The 13,391-nt window shown below is 50.7% G+C and overlaps 1 protein-coding gene across 4 annotated transcripts in view; it reads right to left on the bottom strand.

The window, feature by feature from the left end:
- Positions 1-13,391, bottom strand: part of Egfr (epidermal growth factor receptor) — a 354,253-nt gene that overhangs the window by 11,159 nt on the left and 329,703 nt on the right. For 2 of the 4 annotated variants that reach the window (XM_086548635.1, XM_043034079.2), the window contains exons 2-4: positions 4,661-5,159; positions 2,655-2,821; positions 1,615-1,783 (exon numbers count right to left, since the gene is read on the bottom strand). In XM_086548635.1, coding sequence (XP_086404761.1) covers positions 1,615-1,783; positions 2,655-2,821; positions 4,661-4,760 — 436 coding nt within the window. In that variant the 5' untranslated portion in view covers positions 4,761-5,159. The remainder of the gene's footprint in view (positions 1-1,614; positions 1,784-2,654; positions 2,822-4,660; positions 5,160-13,391) is intronic. The other 2 variants (XM_043034063.2, XM_043034071.2) reach the window with 1 other exon arrangement.

Here is a 13,391-nt window from a genome sequence, read left to right as displayed (position 1 = left end):
GGAGGAGGAAGGGAATAGGGAATGAAGAGAAGAGAAAAGAAGAGTGAAGAACCAAAAAGGGAAAGACAAAGAAAGAACGTCCCCCTCCTGATACAGTTCTCTCTCTCTCTCTCTCTCTCTCTCTCTCTCTCTCTCTCTCTCTCTCTCTCTCTCTCTCTCTCTCTCTCTCTTTTACACACACACACTAACTAGTCTGCAGTCTCTAACAACAGGCATACAACACTCATGCAAGCAGACAAGCAAGGCCTGCGTGGCCACGGCCCTGAGGAGCGGTGCGAAGTTGTCGGTTTGCGTCACGTCCGAATCGCAGAGTTTGTGTCGCGTGCGTAAACAGTCTCTGGCTCGGCGGTCACAGGCCCTCTCCGCCATGCTGCGCCCGCACTACATTACTTAGTCTTTATGTCATACATAATGGAACTACAAGGGTCACAGCCCTCTTCACAGCCTTCTTCTTCTTCTCCTCCTCTCTGCTGTCTGTCTGTCTCCTAATGACTCTCTCCTCCTCTTCTGTCTGTCTTCCTCCTCTTCGTCGTCGTCATCCTCTTCTTCTTCTTCCTCCTCCTCCTCTTCGTCGTCGTCATCCTCTTCTTCTTCCTCCTCCTCTTCGTCGTCGTCATCCTCTTCCTCCTCCTCTTCTTCTTCTTCGTCATCCTCTTCCTCCTCCTCTTCTTCTTCTTCGTCATCCTCTTCCTCCTCCTCCTCTTCTTCTTCTTCGTCATCCTCTTCCTCCTCCTCCTCTTCTTCTTCTTCTTCCTCTTCTTCCTCTTCTTCTTCTTCTTCTTCCTCTTCTTCTTCTTCTTCTTCTTCTTCTTCTTCTTCTTCTTCTTCTTCTTCTTCTTCTTCTTCTTCTTCTTCTTCTTCTTCTTCTTCTTCTTCTTCTTCTTCTTCTTCTTCTTCCTCCTCTTCGTCGTCCTCCTCCTCCTCCTCCTCCTCCTCTTCGTCGTCCTCCTCCTCCTCCTCCTCATCTTCGTCGTCATCCTCTTCTTCCTTCTCCTCCTCCTCCCATCGGCCCCGACAGCTGCACTCCCGCCCCTTCGTCCAGAGACCAACGTAAAAGGCATACAAGGCAAGGCCGAGTGACTAAGCCAAAGGAGGAATACGAAAGACTGAGCGAGAGGCGAGGGAGAGAGAGAAAGGAAACGGGAAAAGGAGGGAGGGAAGGAGAACGAAATGAAGCGAGGAAGAGAGGGAAGGAGAAAGAGGGGAAGCGAGGAGGGAGAAGCAAGTGAATGATGGAGGCGAGAAGATGAGGGAGTGAGGGAAGGGCGTCGACCTTATTAGATGTATATTGTAATTCCTAAAGTTTGGCTGCTCCACGTGAGGCCTGCGCCTAGTGATGGATCGTCTCGCCCCCTCCTCTCTCTCTCTCTCTCTCTCTCTCTCTCTCTCTCTCTCTCTCTCTCTCTCTCTCTCTCTCTCTCTTATACTCGAAGGAAGGGGAGACCATGAGGTAACCCAGTGACGATGATACTAAGTATATACCATGTCAACGAAAAAAAAAGAATAATCAGGAAATCATAAACCCTATAAAAAAAGAGCGAGAACTAAACACCTTTGAAAAAGACAAAACAAACAAGCAAACATAAAAAAACAACAAAAATCCAGCTGCCTCACCTCTGAGCGCCGGCATCTCCAGCGTGTGCATCTTGGAGAGGGTGACCAGGAGCGCGAAACTCTGGTCGTGGACGGAGAGCTTGAAGAGCATCTGGCCGCGGACGATCTGCAGCGACGGCAGCACGATCTTCTTCACGTCCACGTGCGAGATCAGCACGTAGCCCGTCACCTGTGCGAGGGGGGGGGGGGAGAGAAGGGGATTAAGTAAGTGCGGGGGGAAACGAATGAATATGTAGAGTGATACACGGATGGCAACGGGGGATAAATTAATCGAATAGATAGGGAAGTGGGGAGTAATAACGTCAATAATAAAGATATGTGTAAATAAATTTAAAAGTAAATATATGATTGAGTGAAAGAGTAGATGTAAATACACATTGAATAACAATGACGACTCAATAACACCCAATCTAATAAAGAACATGTAAAAATACAGATTTAAGCCCTGGAAACTCTTTACAAGTTTTCTTCTACCGAAACCGCTCGTCATGTATCTCAAATTTGAAAACAACGCTAAACCTAGAATAATAAGAATTCCAAACCCAAAGAAAAAAAATCAGCTCTTGAGAAAAAAAAAAAACGTATAGGAGAAACAAAAGGCATGACACAGGCCTAGAATCGAGACGTCATGGCGACAGCGACCTCCGGGCCCGCGAGACAAACCTCAGCGACAAATTACACGTTTCCCTTTACAATTACGCCCCCTAGCTCCCTTAAAGAACTTGCTGGCCTCTGTCCAGTCGGCTGCTATTAGGGGTCGGGCCGGCGGTGGAGGAACAAAGGACGCTAGTCTTACCTTTTCAAAATTATTTTGAGAAAGTTTAATGCCCAACATCTAGCTTTGGTATCCTTATTACCATTGATGGTGTAATCAGTAAAAGATGATGATACATTAACAAAATTAACGATTAAAATTAATAGTTATAACAATGTACAGAGTCTATCTATCCACCTATCTCTACTGAAAACACCCTTTCATTCCGCAACCCCCCTCCCGCCCCATAAAAAAAAAACAATAACAATAATACCACAAGTCTTACCTCTCTAATATACTGCAAGAAGGACAAGTCGAGGTTCTCATCCTGCAGCCACGTGAGTTCGAGGTTGCCGTCGACGTAGGTGCAGTTGATGTAGCGGTCGCGCAGGTTCCGGTAGTGGTGCTCTCGATTCGACGGGACGGACATGCGCCCCGTCGTGCCGATGCAGACTGGGGGAAGAAAAAGGACACATTGCTTAGTTTCTTCGATGCTAGGGATAAAGAAGGGATAAAGAAGGGATAAAGAAGGGATAAAGAAGGGAGGAAGAAGGAAGAAAGAGACAGAATTTAATGACACTGATACTGTCGAGAGACATTTAAATTTATCGAACCAGCCTGACAGCGGGTAAACATTAGTGAAGCTACGGTCACACTACTCTCGTATGACTAGGGGTCCCCAGATGAATGAGCACTTCTATGACTGGTAATTGAAGGCCCCGTGGATAGAGTGGCAAAAATATGAAAATAGACCAGAAATTGCTAATCCTGCCAAGAGTGATCAATTGCACTGAGCTAACCATATACCATCAACACTGCCCTAGCAATTTATGTCACAGATGACTGGTGCGTCTACTACCTTTATCTGTATCATTAAAAGTGAAAAAAAAACTATAAATCAAAGAGGCATTCCTAAGAGAGCCATCATTTTCGAAATAATAATCCGCGGATCTAATCACCCTTTCGGGCTTTTGGGAAACGTACAGCCTACTCGCAAGGTATTTTCCTGACCGAAAGTCGTACCAAAAAAGGAAAAAAATCCACTTTCAACTATCTGGAAACATAACAGTTCGTAAAAGCATCTCTGCCAAACCCGACTCGCACAAAAGGTATCCACGAATGAAGGGAAACGGATGCGGTGACAACAGCTGACCGAACGGGAGACCAAAGAGCGATTCCACACGAAAAAAAAGGCTTTTGAAGGAATAGACTGTAGGTGGAATGTCCATTAAATCATCTCTTCTGGACTACACCGATCTCAAACCGCAAAGTGGCGTCCTATTCTGAGGTCCGGATGGCGAGGTTCTCCTTGAGTACTAATGGCCGTTTCCCCCTTCTCCTTCTATTTCTATCTCTCCCCTTCCCCCTCCCTCTCCTCTCCCTCTCTCCTAAACCTCTTCCTCTCATCCTCTCCTCTTTCTCTCTCCCTCTCCCCCCCCTTCCTTATCCCTCCCTTTCTCCCTCTCACCCAGGCGACACGCATCAACCTGCCAATCAGATGAGGCGTTAAATAGAAGACGCGATCCAACCCGACCAATGGGGTTGCGCGGAGGCCTCGGGGGGTGTGGGGAGGGGAGGGGGTGGCTCTCAATCCCGTGTCGGGTTACAAGGCTTTATTTACCCTGGCTGATACTCAATACTCTACAACGTCAAGATAAGAGTTGCTTATTCAATTAGTTGCCGATGAGCAAAGGCCGATAAAAAGGGGAGTGGGGGGGGGGGTGGCAGGATGGCTACCCGGAATTATCTGATTAGGTCCCTTTTTTCTCCTTTTTTATCTAAACAATATCCTCTCCCCGTGTTTTAATTAACCTTAATCATTACTTAGCGTTGCAACTCCTCCTCTCCTCGAGCGTAAACATCCGAAGGGCACGTCAGTCGCTAAAAGGATCTACGAGAAGAAAGGCCGCCGAAGTCAGGAGAATACCTCGCACTCGAGTCTTACTGTAATCCTACTTAGACATCGCGATAAACACCTTAAACTTTAATGCCAAGGAGAGGAAAAAACAAACATTCTATGAACTTACCTCTGACAGCAAAGCCGTGCTTACCTATGTGGGTACATCCTGAACACATAAAACAACATGCAATGAGTAAAGCCTGAATGAGAGAGTGGGTGAGTGAGTGAGTGAGTGCGTGTAAGTGCACCACACCCACGACCCTCACTCTCCCCCCTACGCCCCCCCGCCCCCGCCCGCTCCCCAGCCGCACACGCCCGAAGGACCGAGCGAGTGGGAGCCTTGAGGGGCGGGCGGGCGGACGGGCGTGCGGGCGTGTTCAGGTGGTACTTACTTTTGCCCTTGCCGAAGTCGGTGGCCTTGTCGTCGAGTGCGAGGGCGAATGCGGCGCACACAGCCAGCAGGAGGTACGATCTCTCGAGCACTCGCGCCATTACCCTCGCCGCCGCCCTTCTCACTTAAGACTTCTATATAAATATATATATATATACTCTTTTCTATCTCTTTTTTTCTTTCTCTCTCTCTATATATATATTATCTATATATCTCTATATACTCTCTTTATATATGGCACTAGGAGGAGTTTTTTCTGGTACGAGTTTCTGAGCGCAGCCATGTCACAGCTATCTGAGCGAACCCCCAGACTCATCGTGCATCTTGGGGGGTTCCTGAGGCTGGGGTGGTCATCAGGTGCCCAGGGCAGCGTCCGCCTTCATGCTGACTCACACTCGCGCCGCCACACGCCCATGCCCTGCTCTCCAGGCGCGCGCGCTCGCCCTCTCGCTCCGCCCTCGTCTGCGGACCGGAGGCGACGTCACCATCTTGTTTGGCATCTGTTTGTGGCACCGCGGAAAAGGGGGGAAAGGGGGGTTAGACACATGGCACGAGGTTCTGGCGTGGGGCAACACAGCCCAGAACCTTGCTGAGGAACCTCGCTTTGATCTTTCGCTTTGCTGTTGTGTTCGAGTGCGTGTATTTGCGTGTGTGTGTTCGTGCGCCGTAGCCTGACCGGGCGGGCGGGCGACGTCGCGAAGCATCGGGTGACGAACCTGACTCTCGCCGCGGTAGCGAGCGCAGGTCCCTCTCGACTCCGTCGTGCTACGTGACGCGCCGCTCTCCCTCTCCTCCTCCCACCTCCCTCCCTCCCCCCAACCCATCTCGTGCCCCACCCATCCCCTCCTCCCCTCTTCCCCAACGCCATTATCCTCTTACTAAACCTCCCCACCACCATCGCCATCATCATCTTTCCCTCCCCGCCCAGTCCGTGATCAAAATCCAAACCCCCGCCTATCGCGCCTCCATCTCGATTAATGGCTATGACTTGGCACGTTCAGGCAAGGTTATTAAAACATTTTTTGTGTCGGGCCTAAAAGCTGGCTGGAATGGCGGCGGCGGCGGCGGCGGCGGGGCCAAGCTAATGCCGTCCGCAAACCTGCCAGCGGGAGGCGCGTCCCTCATGGTCGAAAGTCGCGGCCGATTTGCGTGTTGGCGTGACACGTATAGCCGAAGGTGACGTCAACGGCGAGTGTCGCTATCGTTACGATCGGCGAGCCCGACAGCATCTCTCGGGGAAAAGAAGGAAAGGGGGAGCGACTTGGAATGACACGGTAAAAGAGACAGAGAAAAGGACAAGGAATCGACATTTAGAGATAAATTGAGCGAAAGAGAAAAATACCCGAAATACAACAGGAAAAGAGACAGAACGAAATAAAATGAGGGAATGAGATATTTGAGAGAGAGAGAGAGAGAGAGAGAGAGAGAGAGAGAGAGAGAGAGAGAGAGAGAGAGAGAGAGAGAGAGAGAGGGGTAAGAAAGAAAAGGAAGTAAATCAAGGGTTTCCAAATGAAGAAGCGAAGGCCAGCTTCAGGTAGGCCTCCTCAAATCTTACACACACGACGTGACAGAAGCTCAAGGCCAGCCAATCGAAGCCCCCCCCCACCTCCATGTCCCATATCCCATACCCCCCTCCCTAACCCACAACATCTTAAAGAGGCCACACAAGGTAACAAATCTCCCAAGAAATACGAGAAAAGATCTAAAAAAGAAGAAGACAAGTTCCTCCCACAAACAAAACCTTCGGAAAGTCGAGAAGTCGCGACTCGAAACCTCTTTAAGTGTGAGTAAGCTCTTCCCTCGCGGCGGATTCACTCCCCTACGTGCCTCGCATATGTGAACGAATGATTGAGTAACCCGGCCATGAATGAACAACTCCTTCGGGCATTGCTCCTTTTTTATCTCTCTCTCTCTCTCTCTCTCTCTCTCTCTCTCTCTCTCTCTCTCTCTCTCTCTCTCTCTCTCTCTTTTTTACCTTGTCTTCGTTTCCTTCATCTTTTCTTCCTTTTCTCTTTTAATTCTTGTTTGGGTTGGGTCGGAGTCATGGCAGATGCGATAATTCCAGGAGAGATATGATTGACAGAGGACAGAGGGAAGGGGAGTGAAGGGGAAGGAGCAAGGAGAGAGGGAAGGAGAGGAGGAGGAGGAGGAGGAGGAGGAGGAGGAGGAGGAGGAGGAGGAAGGAGAGAGTGAGAGAACATAAAAAATATACATCCACACCCAAGACAAGAACACCAAGAAAAAACAAAACATAAAAATACAGAAGGAAAACCAGCCCTAAAATGCACTCCATCCCTGGCCACCATCTCCCTCGGGAACAAGGAGCAGCGAGGGTAGGAGGAGGACCCGGGGAGGAGGAAGGGGGGAAGGAGGAAGGAGAAGAAGGAGGAGGAGGTGGAGGAGGAGGAGGTGGAGGAGGGGGGCAACGAGGAGGACTTGGGGGGAAGGGGGAGGAGGGAGGGAAGAGGAGGAGGAGGAGGAGTTAGAGGAGGAGTAGGAGATCCCAAGGAGCATCTGTCGGACATTTCTAGGCGAGCCGCGGGCGCCACCGCCGGACCGACCCATTGTTCACCTGTCCGACATTGAGGGGGGAGGGGGGCAGGGGAGGGGATGCAAGGGATGCAGGGGAGTAATTACCCCCTGGAACACCCACTGGGAACGCCACAGGGGCCTCGGACGTCTTATCTTTTTTCCTTTTTTTCTCTCTCTGTTCTTGGTATAAAATTTGCAAGGAGATGGGAGTGGAGGGAGGGAGGGAAGAGAGTATAAGAGGGGAAGGAGAGAAGGAGAGAAAGAAGGAGAGAAGGAAGGAGAGAAGGAGAGGAGAGAAGGAGGGAAGGAGAGGGAAGAGAGAGGGAAACCGCAAGCAAACGACAAGGGGAAAGAAACACCGAGCCTACGAAACAAGAGATCGAAACGAACGAAGCAGGAAGAAGAAGAGGCGAGAAGACCGAAACAGTTACGTCGCACAAACGGCCTTCGCGACAGCCCGGTAATTCGGATTGTTTTCTGACAGGAACATGACGGAGGCGAAGTAGCAGTAATGATGCGCGCGTCAGGGAGGCTGTAATTGCCGCGGGAGATGATGATGACGACGCGGCCGTAATTAATCGCCGGTGACAGGCCGGTGATTATCGAGGCATTCGCGCGCTCGGAATCGGGAAGAGAGAAACTGGCGAATGAGAGAGAGAGAAGGAGGGGGAGAATAATAAGTGAATAACGATAATAAAAAACTGAACAAGAATAAGAGAGAGAAGGAAGGAGGAGAGATTATGTTTAGAAGTGATAGTCGGGATGATAGACGATAGGTGGTAATGGACATTAGTAGTTCGGAATGAACGCAATAGAAAAGAATATGGAAAGGGCAAAATAGAGGTTAAGAAAGACATGAGACAAACGGTGACGAGAAGAAAAAAACAAGACAGCCAGTAAAGAAAACGAACAAGAAAACAGTTGCCTTCCATTGCGTACTTAACCCCCCCCCCTCTCCCTCTCCCTCAGCACGCACATTCCGAGGGACGAACCGCACAAGCACATGACGCAAGCACCGCGCGGAATGCTAGTCCTACGAAACGACGGAGCGGCGGAGACTGTCACCAGCTCCCGCGCGCCTCCGCTCGCTCCAGCTGGCGTCGGGGCGGCGGGGCGGCGGTGGCGACGAGGCCGATCGACGCCCGTTCCCACGCCCGATGCAGCGCCCGCGAGGAAATGCTTGGCGTGACGGAGGGGCATATACCCCTTGGCCGTTCGGCCAATGTTACATACAAACATAAAAGCATAACCACTGTATTTATGTAACACACATACATACACACACACACACACACACACACAAACACACACACACATATATATTCATATGTGTGTGTATATATATATATATATATATATATATATATATATATATATATATATATATATATATATATATATGAACTAACAATCCGGTCAGACTTGCTGTATAAGTTAGCAATGCTTGATGAGTATCCCCCCCCCCCCCCAGTCTATGCCGTCTCCCCTTAGCCATCCCCCTATCTATCCCCCCCCCCCCCCCCCGGCCATGACACCCGCTGCGGTAACTGGTCCAGACTCTGGCATCTCCCCGGAGCCTCAACGCAGCGCCGGCCGGAAGTCCCGTCATCTTCCAGGTAAACACACGAGAGAAGCTGTTTCTGTCTCTCTCTCTTTCTTTCCTCCTCTTTCTCTCTCTCGCTTTCTCTCCCTCTTTGCTTACGATGGGGAGGGTAAAGAAGGTGAGGTGAAGAGAGAGAGAGAGAGAGAGAGAGAGAGAGAGAGAGAGAGAGAGAGAGAGAGTGAGTAAATGAGAGAGAGAGAGAGAGAGTGAGAGAGAGAGAGAGAGAGAGAGAGAGAGAGAGAGAGAGAGAGAGAGAGAGAGAGAGAGAGAGAGAGAGAGAGAGAGAGAGAGAGAGAGAGAGAGAGAGAGAGAGAGAGAGAGAGAGAGAGAACACTCTATATCCATCCCAATCAAGCAGCCCCATCTTACCATCACAAAGAACATCTCGAGCCCTACTCCCCTCGTCTCTAAGCACGGAGGGCAAAAGAGAGAAGCATCCAAAACACCAACGTATCTATGTAAGCATAACATGTGGGTTATCCATAACATGACCGCGGGCAGTCCCTCCACTTCTGTATAAGCCACGACGAACGCATTCCCTAATCGCCGCGGCTTCGCCCAAATACCTCATCTCTGGTCCTCGCTCGACACGTATATTACATTCATCCAGCCCGACGAACTTAACCCTGACGTTCTCTGGAGACGCCAATAAAAAAATAGAAAAAAAGAGAAAAACATCAACTGCAATACTGCATAAAGATTGCAAGGCCACCATCCTATAAAAGGCAAACGGGAGAAAAAATGCACCAGACGAAATTAAGAACCCGGTCTCCGACAGCCGCTCGCTACGGAACGAACATGAAATGCTTCTACTCGTCTCTTCTACTTCTGTTTACTCTCTGCTCTCTGGATGTATCTTCCTGTCACGTTATCCTCTAATCCTCTAATATCTCTCTCTCTTCTCCTCTTCCCTTTTCCTTTCTCTCTACCTCTGTCCGTCCTGACTCTCCTCACCAGCTCGCCGCCTCCGATAACAATTACGAGTGATGACCTTAATAATAACTGTACTAAGTTAGTGGAAGGGCGAAGAGGAAGGGGCGAAGGGGGATAAGAGCAAAGACTAGTGATGAAAGAGATCGAAGGCAAGCAGGGGAATGGGGAAAGAAGCAATGGGAAAGGGGGAGGAGGACAAAGGAGGTGTGGTTGTGTGCTTGCGGACAGACGGGTCGTCTGAAAAGGTTATTGATGCATTCGTTACGCCATTTTTTATATTTACATGTTCTATCTTCGGTCTCCTACTCCCCCCCCCTTTTTTTCATACCCACTTTTAATAGGGAACTGATGTCCTCCAAGGGCGTACTCCCTTCTACACTTCCCGCTGAAGGAGACTGGGCTAGATTACTTCAGGCGGTTCAAGACCTTTTTGACTTTGGGGAGGAGGGGGACGAGGGGGAGTAGGAGGAAGATATATAAGTGGGTAGGAAATAGAGTAAAGGGGAAGGGTAAATGACAGAAGTATGAGCAATAGTAAAGGGGAAGGTGAAGAGAGATGGGAGAGGAAGAATGGGAAGAGTAAAGGTGAGATGGATTGGAGGAGGAACACTCTCGCTTATTCTCTATTCAAAGCTATGCAAGAAAGTCTCCTCATCGCCCGTCTTAATTTATGCAACGCTATGCAAGCCATTACAGGCTTGAGCGAACTTTCCTCGCCGTCGTGTACACAGCAATCATTTTCCAGCAAAAGCCCGAACGACGGAGTCTGCCGTCGTAAAACCTCCCCGGTGCAGCGAAGCCTCGGGTCTCGGGCCTCCGTGCAAGAGCTTATTAAACTTATTTTGCATAATGGCGGAGGCGGTAATGAGGTCTTCGTGACATCCAGCGCCGTCGTCAGCAACGCAGAGTCAACGTGGACACTTGGGAGCCTGTCAGAAGAGCGGACATTGAGGCCCGGGAGCAACTAGGGATGGGTCACCGAAGGGACATTATAGTGGTTGTTGGCTCTGGCCCTCCAGAGCGCCCCTCCCACGCCCCCGCCACCAGGAAGGGTGAGACCATGCGAAGTATGCAAATGACGCAAATGCCGAGAGACCAAATAGACGCACCGCCGCCACAACGCCGCTGCCGCCGCCCGGCCGCTTTGCGAGCAAGGTCCTCACAGCGTAGCTTCCGGGGTGGCGGCTCCACGAACCCCCCAAAATAGCAACGCCACTCGGGGCACCAACGCCCTGACAGCGCCGTGCCACCCACCCCTCACCCCACTCCTGCTGCCCCGCCCCAGCTCTTCTCCACCGGCGAAAAAGAGTCCATTGAAAATGAAGTACAAAATGCGTACGCCGTGTTCCCGCACCAAGAGGCATCAGCAGTTGAAACCCAACACACACACGAGACCAGCATGGGACTCAGCCCGGCTCCAAAACAAGACCAACACGAGTATCAGCTCCAGCATCGACAAACGGTGGTGGGGTGGTGGTAGGGAGAGGGAGGGAGAGGGAGGGAGAGGGAGGGAGAGGAAGAGGAGGGAAAGGGGTGAGAGGAGAGGCATCCCCCTCCCGGCTCCCTCCCTCTCTGAACCCCAACACTCCACCCCCTCGCCACCTCGCCCGCCGCCCGCCACCCCCAACCCTACCCTGGGCGCGCTGTTCCTAAGGGCCTGTGGGTGCCGGACTTTTGAATGGCGTTCCCAGCACGCCTCAACCCTCAAATAAGGCAGCATCTTGGCCCACGCAACCCACACACACGCCGTCCGCTGCCCCGCACACACACAGTAAATCTACTTGTTTTTATGCATTTCCTTTTCCGAGGCAAACATTCCGCTGGTTATTCAAGTTGGCCGTAAAAGCAGACACGCACACGGGGCAGAGAGGCAGTTACACACGCACACACAGACAGAAACACAATCTTTCTTTTTTTCTAACAACACTTAAATCTGTGAATGCGAGATCTTTCAAGCAAATAGTCTGGCCTGCTTGGGAGTTCACGCACGGCCTAACACAGGGAGCGGGGAGGGGAGTAAGGAAGGGACTCTCCAACGGGTGATTTCAACGCTGTCTGATAGCGATCCCAGGCACACTCCCGATAACTATGACGGGTGCGATATAAGGGGAAGGTAAACGGAAATTGAGATTGATAATGTGCCTCGTAAGAATCTATTCCAACGTGTATTCTCTCGCGTATGTATTTGCCGATTCGCTCTGTTCTACTTGCCCATCTACCACGTTGTCTCAGGGTCGGGTAATCATACGTTCTCAACATGACTCTCTTTGCTTGGATGTGGCGGCATCCTGCGTCCACCGTGGTCCTGTCTGGTCTGAACTCAGCAATTGTGGTCAGGCGCTGAAGGCTGCAATGCCGTGTTGATGCTCGTGAGCTTGCCAGTGCAGCGGTGATGGTGGTTGCAAAACTAGTTGTTTGATCGGTGGTGTTGCATCAGAGGGAGAACACAAGACGCGGTGGCCTCCCTCGACCTGACTCCCCCCGCTCTCCCCCACTCCCTCCTCCCAGCCGGCTACTCCGCCAAGCCTTGACACTTACAACTTTCCCCTACCCCCTACCGGCGCCATCTCCCTGTCCTCAGCCTCCAGCCTCTCGGTCTCTCACACGCCCTGTCTTTTGGTCTGTCACGCTGTCTGTCTAGTTCGTCTCAAAGGCACTGATAACGCTTTCTCCTCTCCTTCTCTCTCTCTCTCTCTCTCTCTCTCTCTCTCTCTCTCTCTCTCTCTCTCTCTCTCTTCCCTTCTTGTTCCAATAATCCCTGCGCATGCTGTTTTCTCGTTTAGGTCTTCCTTCTCAAGAGAGATTTATCGCCTCCTCTCCTCCACCCCCTTACACATTCAAAGCGAAAACAACAGGGCATTTTATTCTTTCCCGACGCGTATTCGAGCACATGTTCGATATATCAACACCTACAAAGCGACACGCACTATATGTAGACTATATGATATACGATACGTATCTATCTGTCTATACATAAAGATTGATTTTCACAGAGCATATGTTCGAGTTCACACTTGTTTACTTGACGAACGGAAGCACACAAACACCCCTCACACTACTCATCCTCCTCATCGCCCTCATTCCACGTCTACTCTAATCCTAGACCTCCCCCCCCCCCTTACACCCACTCCTCCCAATCTTTCTCCGCCTCTGCCTCTTCCCTTTCGCCCGTCCAACCGCGGGGACCGAATTGTTCCGGATGTCACCTGTTCCCTCTGTTCACTTCCTTCTTAAACACGGGCGAAACGGGGCTGCAGATGCGGATTACGTTGCTCGTTACACCTTGATATGTAATGGGAGGGGGGGGGCGAGGGGGGGAAGGATGGGAGGGTGAGGGTGAGGGAGAGGAGAGGGGGGTAATCTCTCGTCTTATATGGGACGCTCAGGGGTGGTTTGCTTGTCGCTGGGACAAATGAGAATATAAAACCGATACAATTGATAAAGAGGGGATTAGAAAAGGAGCGGATGGGGGGAGCAATAGGGGGAGGGCAGACATATAAAGAGAGAAGGGGCAAAAGGGGAAGTAGAAACGAGAAGGAAATGAAATAAGAAAGAGAGAGAAAGACAAAGAGAAAGAGAGATAGTGAGAGAGGAGAGAGGGAGAAATCACGACATTTAGAGCGAGAGATAAGAACAACGAACATCTTTTCTCGCAGACTTGCCA

Source organism: Penaeus japonicus, unplaced genomic scaffold (assembly GCF_977035675.1).
Source record: "Penaeus japonicus unplaced genomic scaffold, GWHDUDI00000001_assembly GWHDUDI00000021, whole genome shotgun sequence".
NCBI lineage: Eukaryota > Metazoa > Arthropoda > Malacostraca > Decapoda > Penaeidae > Penaeus > Penaeus japonicus.
Note: the sequence above shows the minus strand (reverse complement) of the source record. Positions and strands in the feature narration are given on the sequence as shown.